The sequence below is a fragment of the Bemisia tabaci genome, chromosome 4 (genome assembly GCF_918797505.1).
Source record: "Bemisia tabaci chromosome 4, PGI_BMITA_v3".
NCBI lineage: Eukaryota > Metazoa > Arthropoda > Insecta > Hemiptera > Aleyrodidae > Bemisia > Bemisia tabaci.
The window spans coordinates 32,118,946-32,131,352 of NC_092796.1; the positions used below are offsets into that span (position 1 = coordinate 32,118,946).

General features: G+C 42.7%; 1 protein-coding gene across 1 annotated transcript in view; it reads right to left on the reverse strand.

The window, feature by feature from the left end:
* Positions 1 to 1,189: 1,189 nt before the first annotated feature.
* Positions 1,190 to 12,407, reverse strand: part of LOC109037116 (homeobox protein six1b) — a 70,585-nt gene continuing 59,367 nt past the window's right edge. The window contains exon 3 of the mRNA XM_019051622.2: positions 1,190 to 1,609. Within this exon, the coding sequence (XP_018907167.2) occupies positions 1,378 to 1,609 (232 nt within the window). The 3' untranslated portion in view covers positions 1,190 to 1,377. The remainder of the gene's footprint in view (positions 1,610 to 12,407) is intronic.

Sequence of the window (12,407 nt, forward strand, 5' to 3'; positions counted from 1 at the left end):
GTTGACTGTCCATCAAGGACATAGATGCATCGTTCTAATTCATAAGCTATATTGCCGAAATCGCTATTAAATGGCACTTTCTTGGTTTAAAATTTGAATTTTCATTTCAGTGGTAGTGGAGCTAAAAACGTTTTGATACCCTTCCCAACGCAAGGGGTGTTCCAAAATATTAAAAAGCACTGTAGTGAGCTTTAAACTATGTTTCGTAAACATCATATTTAAAAACCTTCTGAAACAAACTACAATTAAAGCTGCCATAATGTGACTGCTTTTGGGGGGGGGGGGGGGTCGTCATCAGAAATATGAGGGATCGTTAAATCCCTATAGTAATTCTCATACTCTTGAAGATTGGCTTTCGGTGGTTGCATTCATTTACAACTAGACGGTCCAGTCAAAAGGGTATCAGAACAAGAAAATCTTATAATTACAACTTTCAAAGTTACGCCTGACGAATTATTTCGTCCTTTACTGACGAACGTATGTTTTATGCTTAAAATGCCAAGGTGCATTCCTTGAATCACAAAAAATGTTCAATTATTCGTAGCTGTTCCTCAAACAGCTTCGTTCCCCAGGGAGTCCTACATGGTTAACATTGTGATTAAGTAAGGCATGAAGACGCTTTCAACGTAACATCATAAGAAGTAGAATTTTTACGAAACTTGAGTAAAATTGAACAGTTTTCCTCAGCGAGTCAGTTGCGCTGGTCACAGCATCGTGTTTCAATGCTTGATTCTGTAGATTAGCTAGAAATAATAAGATCCGTCCAAACAGCAAATTCCTTCGTTCAATTTTAACCAAGATATCGTGCTTTGAAAAATTCGATTTGAGACGTCGCGTCATCCGCCGCAGTGTAGTGACATCCTTGGCTTCTTCCATCTTGCTTCCAGCCAAGTTCACGTCGGATAACCAGTGCAAATGTATGTCTTACTGACTGATGAAAGCAAGGTCGAAGAGACCAAGGGTGACATTACCACAGGGGATTACGTCACAAACCGAATTTTTTAAAGCGCGATATCTCGATGAATATTGGAAGAAGAAAGTTGCTGTTGGCACAGATCTTATTATTTTTAGCTAATCCACAAGAATTAAGCATCAAAACACGATTCTGCGACCAGCACATCTAATCCATTTCCGGAGGCATAAGAGGGGGGTCCGTCAAACGTTACATTATTAATAGAGGGGGGTCCGCGGTTGCGTTACGAAGCTTTAAAAGAGGGAGGGGGTCATAAATGCTGTATATGTGCGTTATGTAGTTTATGAACGCTCCCTGAGCTCTTGGACTCTGCTTTCTAGGATCGGCGAGAAGTGCGTTCAAGGAATGCGAACCTCGAGGGGAAAACTTTGAGTAATCTTTACAAATGCGTCGTGAACTTAGGCTCAGCAACGAGTGGCCTCGAGGTTCCTGGGCGAGTAGGGCTTGGCGGGCGAGAAGGGTCTGTGGAGGGCGAGGGGTTTGTAAGGAACTTGGCTGGTGGGTGGGGGGCCGGGGGACGGGGCCCCGAGGCTTATATCCGAGTCGGAGAGGCTGCTCCCGGCTTCGCCGCCCGGAGAACCCGGCGGGGGGCTCCGGCTCCTGTGCCCGTGCCCGTGCGCCTGCTGATCCTGCAACCTGCAACACAAATTCAAACATTTAAGAATCATACACAAAAAGCCCCGAATAATCTAACGAAATACAGCAGCCGCTCGATAATGCGAAGTTGGAGGGACCAGGGATTCTCTTCGAAATTACGAGATTTCGAATTATGCACTGGAAAAAAAACACATTGGATCTATAGTCCAGACTCTTAAAAACATCGACAAGAAAAAATACTCTTGATTCAATCGGATTTTTGCTTAAATCAAAACGAAATCCGCTCAAATTTAGAGGCTTGGTTCTTGATTTAAGCTTAAATCTGATTGAATCAAGAGTATTTTTTCTTGTCGATGTTTTTAAGAGTCTGCCTCTAGATCCAGTGTGTTTTTTTTCCAGTGCTTTTCAAATTAGCTCTATAATTCGAAGTGGTGGAACCGAACGCTCTATAATTCGAATCAGATAATCAGAGGATTTAACCATAAATTCCTCAGTTCTCCGTCCGTCCATTAACATATGTATGTACATAAAAGAAACTACCTCGAGACTTCGAATTATAGAGCGCCCAGCAGCCAGCACAGATATTTCGAATTTCAGAGCTTTTCATAGGCCTTTTACCCACCGGAAAATTCGAATTACCGGGGGGTAAAAGTACACTGAATTTTTCGAATTAACGCGATTTCCCCGAGGGATCAGTGTCGCCGTCGAATTATCGAGCTTCGAATTATCCGAGCGGCTACTGTAAAACACAAGAAACTGAGAAACCAATGGTGAAAACCAGAGGCGAGAGACCTTCCACTGGTATCATGACAATGGTGGAAGCTTTAGACTTTCGGGCGTTCGGGAGTTTCAGCATGGAAATGCAAAATAAGCGACAACCACGTCCCGCATGCTGCGCCGCGCTGTATGAGCGGAAATAATATTCATATCCTATGCGGTGACAATCCGCGACAGCGTGGAGTGAATCTGAGCGGCATAAATCGAGCTGCATTTCATATCCGTCGTATCCGCTCATCACGATTTTCATGATGCACATGCAGTCGCTTTTCTTGCGTGTAAGGGCGTACCTGTATCCTCACTTGAGCCGCGGAAAGCATAGAATTATACGGGGCACAGGGCTCACGTGTAAATTGGGATACCTCTTTACGTCAGAGGAGCGACGAATGTGTCCCGAATGATGAGCTCGGAGGCAAGCGGATCTTTTTAAATAACGATTATTTTTTGTAAGTTTCCAGAGAAGAGTTTGATAGAGTGACGTAACGGATAGAGTCCCTTCATACAGATAAAGGCGATTTAACAGTGTTTTCGTATGTTTTTCATGTGGTATTCGTAGATACGATATTTTAAATTGTTACCGCCATATAATTGAAATTTTTGTCAAATTTTAGCCTCTTATCAATGTTACAGCGGGTCGCCATCTTTTTTGTTTATTTACGGCCGTAAGAGCATCATAAAGCCTAAAAACTCGTTGACCAATCAAAAAGCGGCACAGTTTTCCTGTAGTTACAAGGTAGGTACGAATGACCTGGCCATACTCTGTCTTTAAAGGTACTCTAGTTATAGCACGACAGAAGATAACCTTAACGCACGGAAATAGAATAGAAAATCTGATATGAACTCAGGCCCTCTTTCCTGAGACCGGCACACTGCCGTGCTGAGGAAAAACGTCCTATGAACATCCGGACGTTGCCAAATTCACCTTCATAAAACACCAATTTTTGAAGAAACTTAAAAATATTTGTCTCTGAAATTTCCAGATATTATAGAAACAATTGCGAATTAAATTCTATGAAAAATTGGAAGATAAATATCTACAAGTTCCCTCGGAAACTCGTATTCTCATTAGAAGAAACCTGGCAACGCATGAGCGTTCATACGGCATTTTTACTTTAGCACGGCAGCACAGCGCTCGTATGAAGTGGGGTAGAATTCGCCATGTGCCGATAAATGGCGTACTGAGTTTCGGCTTCGCCCAGAGTAATTGATACCGTTATGGAACCGGGACATAATAGAGGCAGTTCTTAATGAAAGAGTGTTCGGTTGAAGGGTCGTTTGTAAAAAAAAAAAGTAAAATTTAAAAAAAAACTAAATCGTTAAATAAGGATCTTTTCTCCGAGCATCACGCTATCGCCTGTTTGGGAAGATGAAGTAGATCATGTTACGGTCGCTTCATGAAAGTGCGGCACTTTATTTTCCTTTTGAGCCCTGCTTTTTTATGGGTATCGATACTCGATGCTTGCGATTTCTGAGTTTTCCCCTCACCGCAGTGAAAACGATTGGCTTATTAGTTATTTCTCCCATTGCTTGAACCGTTCAATACATCGAGAATACTACATGGACGTATTTATGCTATAAGGAACTATTGACTAGTAAGTTGAAAATTTCCGAAAATTTTTTATGATAAGTTGAAGACTGAAGATTTAAAGCGAGTAGGTAACTTACTAGAGCTTCCAAAAAATGTCTCGTTGAATTCTATAAAATTTAAGACGCTTGTAAATACGACACAGTTTTTGACCAATGTAAGGATTACAAGAAAGGCAAATTGTAATGGGTGCATCGAGGAACTTTCCCATGCGAGAGTTCAAGGTTTTCAACTAAAGCTCAGCTCTGAACCAACTCCATTACGATTAATATTGAGAGGAACTAGACTCTTCTAAGTGGTCGGTTTGATTTCAAAACTGACCCAGTATCAAGCAATGAACTGACCTTGCAACTCCGATCCTCTCATATTCTATTAACGATGCTCTCATCTGAGAGGGGCTGGCAATAATTAATGTTGGCCTTTTGTAGTAGTTGACCATCTAGTCATTTGTGAAAATATCAAGGTTTTATTTCATTCAATCTGAGACGCACGCTTTCTGATCTACTGATGATACTGCACCAAGCGCCTATTGCAAGAATACTGTATAACTCTGTATTACAGATTAATGTTTTTATTTTTAAAATGCTCTTTTACACGACACGAGGACCCGATTATTCCATGCTGCATTTTCACATCATGACCTTCCGATGGCATCATTCACAAATTATCATTCTGGTTTTCCGTCAATTTTAAATTTTGTAAGAAAAAAAAATATTGAAAAATCTAGAATGTAGCAACGGTGTTCTTGCGTTTGACTGTAGTATAGACCAAATACATCTAACTAAGCGTCTCGGTTCGAAAAAAGTCTGACACTGAAAACTCAGAAAATTTTACTCATTGAAAAATATTGATTTTATAGAAATTTCGGAAAAGGAAAAAATTGGACCCTCCACCAGGTCTATATTGCAGGCAATTTTCCATTCGTTAGAAAAGGGTTCATTTTCGTATCGTTTTCATTTTCTTATACCTCGAGGCCAATCGTTTCAGGAATAATAATGAAAATGAGAAAAATAAATGAAAAAGGAAAAAAGAGAACAAAGTAGGAGAAGAAGGAGTGGAAGAGGAAGGAAAGAAAGAAGGAACAAACGAGGAAAAAGAAACTTTTCTTTTTCTGTTTCCTCTTCCTCTTCTTCCTCTCTTTCTTCTGATTCCCGTATTATCGAGGTCGATTGACGTCAAAAACAAGAACTTCAATGTTTTGTGCAAGTGAACTTTTAATGGCGCATTGAAAGTAGCCAGGGGACACATCTTTTGATCAGTGGCGAGTCGTGAATGATCGATTATCGATATCTGCCCGTTTGAAGCTGTAGTGAAGAATCGATTATTAAGGTGTCCGTTGCGAACACCCTGTCTACCGATCCTTTTCCATAGGCTTAAAGGGCAAATCAATCGATGTATCGCAAAGAACGCCACGTCACATTTTTTGATCCGGTGACGATGATCTCGGCAGTCGGCGTGGGGATTGTTGACGCGCCACGTTTAATGAGTTGTTGTACGTACATGGAGTTGCGGTTAAGCCGGATTCCCCCGCCCCCCGCCCCGCCATGATGGGCGGAGCCAAGCGTGGAGCGACTAGACGAAGGATTTAGCTCCGGATTTTTATGTTTCAAAGTTTTACCACTTTCAAAGGGAGAGGGATCCTGGGGCTTAGAGCTCGGCGACTCGCCAGCTGCCCGCTCTGAGCGCCTCTGTGAGGGACAGCAGGGCCGCATTTAGGATTTTTCGGCAGCCTGTGCTGCGGCCCCCTAAATGTGCACCTTTTCTGAGAGGGGGGGTTGTTGGTGGTAAACCTCCATAGTAGGGGTTGACTCTGAGGGGTCCCCTTATTGAGAAGTTTGAAATTTTGACCCATCTCAAACGCGATTGACCACTAAAACAAGGTGCGACTTCAAGCATTATGATATCTTTTCTCTCATTAGAATTTCACGCAAAATAAATGAACTACAATTTGCGATTTGAAACTATAAATTCTAGCCCGGTTTAAAAACAACGTATGTGCCATTAGTTTCCCTATGCACATGAGGTTTTTCCAGAAGAGCCAGAATTAAGAGTATTCCAAACTGCAAAATGCAGTCCAAATATTATGCACCGAAAATCATTGACAGTAACTTCAAACTATGATATTAAGATTTTCGGTACGTAAATTCAAAGTTTTCGCTCATAAAAATTACCCGTGTCCACTCGAGTTCAATCCAATCGTATACACTCGTGTACTAAACGTCAACGCAGCAGTATTTGGGTTTTAGAAGTAAGACAACCTCAATTTCGGTACTTCGCCTCAGTTGTTGCAAGTTGTTCACACTTATTTGAACAATATAGAGTAGGGAAGGATTACTGCAAAATAATCAAGAAGACTGTCAAAACCTTTGTAGTACGCGATTTATTTGATTCAAGGAGACTTTCGTTTTTCTCGTGAGTGGGACATGCAAACTTTCTGTAGTCAGTGCTAAATAAAAACGTTAGAATCTAGGTAAGGGGCTGATTTCACTAATTTTCGTTGTGTGAATCGTTTTTTGCGTGAAATTTTGACTATGATACATGAATCAGAATGCTTGGGAATCCACCAAAGAATGTTTTTAACTAAAACCCCGTAAGGCACAAAGAAGAATGCTATGCTTGAAAGCAAATTAAATAGATCATGTTGCGGAGGGGGGGGGGGAGGGGGCTATGCGGTAAGGGCTCCCAGGCGCGCGCCTTGTGAGCCAATATGTTAAATCGGGCTGTGGCGAGGGCCTTTTGTCAAGCTCAATCAGGATATCCGCCAAGAGGTCTCTTTCGACATGTCTCTCGACTTTACACCCTCAAAAATGGAGTGCTTTCGCTTTTCGCCTTACTTGAGGACTCACACCAACGTAGACTGATAAATCATCTTGGATGATTTGAATACAACTGACTCAAATCGTTTGCCGAATAGTCGTAACTAGTGTTGCACCAACCCGTATATGAATCACTAAATACAAAAAGGGCACATGTCCAGAAAACCAAATTGTTCAGGAGACACAAAAAACTGTTTATTTCGTGGTAGATATTTTTTTAAACATAACGACTTTTCAAAAAATATCTACCACGAAATAAACAGTTTTTTGTGTCTCCTGAACAATTTGGTTTTCTGGACACGTACCCTTCTTGTATTTAGTGATTCATATCTCTTTGAAGAAAAATTTAGCTCGAATGAGCTTTTTCCCTCTGTATTAAGATTTTCAGTTTTAAACTGTATCTTAGGCACGTTGGTCAAAAAATGGACCACTAGACAAGGTACGAATTAAAGGATTCTGATACATGTTTCTTAACCAAAATTTCACGCAAAACACGATTCGTGCAACAAAAATGACTGAAACCAACTCCTGACGAAGATATTAAAGTTTCGCTGAGCGTATCGTGTTCTACGTGAAATTTTGGTTAAGAAACATGTATCAAAATGCTGAAATTCGTACCTTGTCTAGTGGTCCATTTTCAACTTTCTGTCCGAACGACTCATGCGTCAAACCAAAATCAGTTCATATTTATAAAAAAAAAAACCTTAAGGAATCATTTTTATCAGATGTCTTCCAAAGAGAATAACTTAATGGCATTCTTCAAGCGGCATGAAGTGTTGATTTAACAAGGCACCTCTACATTCCTAGATTCCTTGACGAGTTACGACAAACAATCGAGTTGAAGTTATGAGTGCAAATATTAACCGAAAATACCGATGCGTAGAATTACTCTGGGATAGGGAGCAGGGGCGTGTTTATTTGAGGCTGGAGCCAAGTGAGATGACTCTGACCATGACGCAGATACTACGATAGGACTTTTTTAAGGCTCACGCAGATCATCCGGGAAATGAGATGGCGTTTACGGTGATTTGGCAACGTGTTTTCTATACTTGCCTCGAAGCCATCCTGTCCAAACGGTCAAGTGGCCTCAGTGCTCTGTCGTGCTGAGGAAGAACACCGTATGAAAATTCGAGAGTAGCCAAATTGCCCCTGATAAGCCGTTTAATTTTGAAGAAAATTAGAGTATTTTTCATTGAAATTTTCAAACGTTTCAGATAAAATTGCGAACAAAATTGTCTGAAAAAATTGAGGAAAAATATTCACTATTTTCCTAGTAAATCGTCATTTTAATGAAGAAAATCTGGCAACATCTGAAGGTTCATATGGCGTTTCCCCTTAGTATACTGTAATGATGTCGGCTGTCGGGGGAGGTCCCTCTGGCCAGTGCAACTATACTTTTAAATCTGGCGCCAAAATTAGCCAGGAGTACCTATAGTTGGGATTGGGATACTGGTTTTTTTAGTTTAATTTGATCAAATATGCATGTATTATCCGTAAGCTCAGAATTTTCTGTTCAACATAGCAACCACGATTGGAATCTGGAGGAGAAAAAATCGTCAATCAAGTACGGTTCGTGCGTGTGTGCGGGACACACTCAATACAAACACGTTGTAAACACGGGACGAGCCGCCGGTAAACATGGAATCCAGTTGGAGAACAACTTGTTTGAATAAGTTGCACCTGTCCGGAGTCTCCTCGTCCAAGACCGGGAACTCGTGGGTGGGATGTGATAGGTCGCTTCCGCGGGTTTCTCACTCATCACTGGCCAATCAGCGCGTTCGCTTCGGATCATCGTTCCTATCGTAGGCGTCGGATCTTGGAGAAAGTTTAATAATTTTGATGATGACGTCGTGTTTCCATGTAACGAATAATCCTCGTGAAAGCACGGGAACCACGTGCGCACAAGGTTTAATAATCGGAAATCAAATGTAATGACAGGAAAGGGGTCTCATCAAGGTAGTTTGGGGCCAGGGCCGGATTAAGGGGCGGCCGCATGGGCCGCGGCCCATAGCTGCAAATCAAGGGGGCGGCAAATTTTGCAATTTTTTTTTAAAAAAATCGAATTTTGAAAAAAAAATTACAAACGAGAAAAGGCGAGAGAATCTCTCATTTCCTGAGAGAATAGTTATTTCTAATTTTGTCGTCTTTTAGTGATACAGGAGACATCACCTTTCATTAATAGAGTTAAGAGGGAAACCAAACAAGCAATTTGGCCTGGAACGGCACGACTTAGAGAGAAATGATGACGAGGACTTGAGATGAAAAGGAGAAGCCCTCGGCGCGGCGATCGATCGGCATGTAACACATATTAGCGCCTACAAGACTGCACGAATACTTCACGCATTGCATCAAACACAGTGCGGTCACTGCGGTCAGTGTGAAACGGATAGCGCCTACAAATATGCACGAATACTTCACGCATTGCGCCAAAGACAGTGCGGTCAGCGTGAAACGCTTAGCGCCTACAAGATTGCGTGAATACTTCACGCATTGCGTCATTTTTTTGAAGTTATTTACCAGTGAAAACTTTGCTAACCCGGTCCCGATGCGAATCATTGCAATTTGACGAGAGGTAATGCTCATTCCGCTTGCAAAGTGTCGGCGATGGCTGTTCAATGCAGTCCTGAACGCCTACCTCCTCCCGTAACGCACCCGTAACGGGCGCCTGTACGCTACGGGCGGCCCCTTCTTTGGAAGCGCGATATTCTGCCGATCATGCAATTTAACCGGTTGATTACCGCGCACCACTCCTGGCGCAGTCTCGCGGCGTCGATTCGGTCCACCCGACGAGTCTCAAATTACCCCCCCCCCCCCCAACCAACTATCTTCTGCGCCCCTTTCTCCCCCTCACTCACCGGCGGTGAGGATCAGTCGCAAACTCGCCTGGACGGGGTGGGAGTGGGGGGGGGGGGGTATTTTGGCCGCGTCAGGTCGACCGGGGGGTTAAAAAAGGAACCGAATCCGGGGTCAGAACCCAGGATATCCAGAATGACAGAGCGAGACTGCGGCGCAGTGAGTCGCGGTCGTCAAGAGAAGGAGTTCCGAGTCTAAATTTATTATTTAAAAAAAAAAAAAAAAAAAAAAAAAACAAGCAGTGAACTCCAACACAATGTGTTGATAAGGCGCGTCATTAACTCGCACATATCAACCCCTTTAGTTTTCATTTACAGAGATTTCAAAAAAGGCAAGCAGCACAACAAGAGAATTCACGATCCAACACTGCAAGGTCAACGACGCACCTTCACGAGACCGTGTATTGTGAATCTAGAAAGCTATTCGAACAAATTTAAGTTTTTTGATCTGCCTCAAGCAAAATCTTATCAGATTCTTGAAGAAAAGTGCTACGGAAAAATTTAAGCGAAGAAAGGAAAAATTCTGTCGAACTCCTAGAAGATAAAGTCGATTTAAAGGTATTTTGGGGCTAAAATACCCAAATTACCGGTATTATAAATACCGTTATATTATTGAAAAGAAATTGACTCGATATAAATGCAATTGTATTAAATATGTCTTGATTTTGTTATTTTAAACGTCTTTTCATGCAAAGAAGCTCAACCATGTCCATGCTTTATTCATTCATGAATTGAAAGTGAGCAATCCACATCCCGAAAATCTACCGATTTGCCGTAAAAAATCGCAGAAACTTGATATACCAGGTCGATGTACCCACTCTTTGAATTAACTTCACACAACAGTATGATTAGTTCTTTTCTAGATTTTGAGAAAAGAATCACGTCGGGGTCACCACTTTGTTGAGCTCAGAAAAAAGGTCAACAATATTAGGTATAGATAAATAAACACATTTTTATTAATAATACCTTTTTAAGGATAAATTATGACTGGAAGAATCATACAAGCAGGACTTCTTTTTTCATATATATTAGGTTAAGATGAAGAGAAAAAGTGGTCGCCACGGAGACCATTTAGCATAGCATATGCTTCAACAGGTACCAACTTTTGAAAAGTATAACCGAGGTTACAGATCTGTCAAAGCAACGTTTTGAACAAAACGAAGGAGTTAAATTCTCATTCCGAGAGTGCCGACCTGCTCAGCCATCCTCGAATCAGTTCGCTTGATTCTGCTTATATATGCATATTTTAAATCAGCGCGTCGCATTCTTACGCTTTTTTTAAAAAAACCAAGTAACGTAGACTCTTGGTATTCACTGCACATAAACTAGCGACCCCCAGAATGAGAAACAACTTTAAATCATAATTATTGTTGGATAAATAAACTTTTTACACGCTTTGGAAAATCTCAGAAGTTCGCGGTAGTCACTTTTCGGTAAGGAACTAAGGGACTCGGTTATTGTATCGAGCAGGGTTCGAAACGATCGCAAAGGCGGTATACTACGTATACGCGCCAAAAAAAGGATGCGCAGAGTGGAGCGGAGCGGAGGTGGACAATGGCGCTGAGCGACTTTAATTGAGCAGGAAATCCAGCGAACAATGGGCGACGCGACGGTGCGCGGTGCAGGGAACCGCGGCGCCACGCAGCGTCGGCCCAAAACCGCCTACGAGCGTGAGGGCACCCGCGGGCAGATGCGCTGTTTCCGCCTACCGCAACGCGGGGTGGGATACCTCTCCTTCCTTTCGCCCGGCGGTTGTTTTGCTTCGAGTGGTCAGTCGTGGCGCCGCACTCCCACAATTCCGAAATATCACTCACAATCGTCAAAAATCCCAGTCACCGTGCCTCCTTCCGCCTTTCCACGCCCCCCTCCCCCCTCCGACCCCCCGCCCACCCCCGACGCAACCCTCGAACTATTATTTTTTCTGCCCTCGCTCGGCATTCGTCGGATCTCATCTCGAGTCGAAGCAGATCGATGAAACCGCTCAAGTGCTCGAGTCGATGAGCCCTGTCGTCCGTAAGACGCCGTGTCTCTGGTGGCGATGCAGTTAGGCGCTTTGGAGGCGAGGCCGAAGAGATCCGTGGGAACGTAGCACAGGAGCCAAGAATTCTTGAATTACTTTTGATATTTAGTTTGGACTAAGTACTCGGTATCTTGTTTGTTTGTGAGTGTATATATGCCTGTGAGTTTGCTTTTCTGTTTGCTTTCAAACAAAAAAAGAAGAAAGGATACACTCGGCCCTCTCCCGGGGCTCCTCTTGTTTGCTCCGGCGTTTCCAGGCATTCATGGTACGCGCCCCAAGTTGACTCCTACGATGGCGGTGGCTAATTGCCTTCCCTAGTTGCCGCATACCTTTTTTTCCCATCTCTCCGTGCTTTATCTGATTTAGAATACCTGTATGAGGAGAGTATGGACTTGTCGCTGATTTGCAAGTTACGTCATGGAACCATACGGGGAAGTAGGGTTAGGGGTCATCCCCTAAAATTGTGATACTACCCCAATAGAGAATTTGCAAGTGTCTGAAATGTGATGAATTTCGTGTTTAAGTGGCAACTACTGAGTGAACTGAACAATTGGACGTATTGCTGTCAAACGAACTAAGCGCAAATTTGAGCTCCTTTTGAGGAATTTAGAATGCCGGATACGTGTTCTGTCAAACGGAACTAAGCGCCATGGAAAAGCATTGCGAGTATAGGACGGAATGAGCCTGACGCCCGGTTCCGCCGCCAATCAAAGCCCCCATATACCTTCCTCCCTCAATGGCGCTTAGTTCCGTTTGACAAAAATACGTCCAATTATTGGAGAAGATT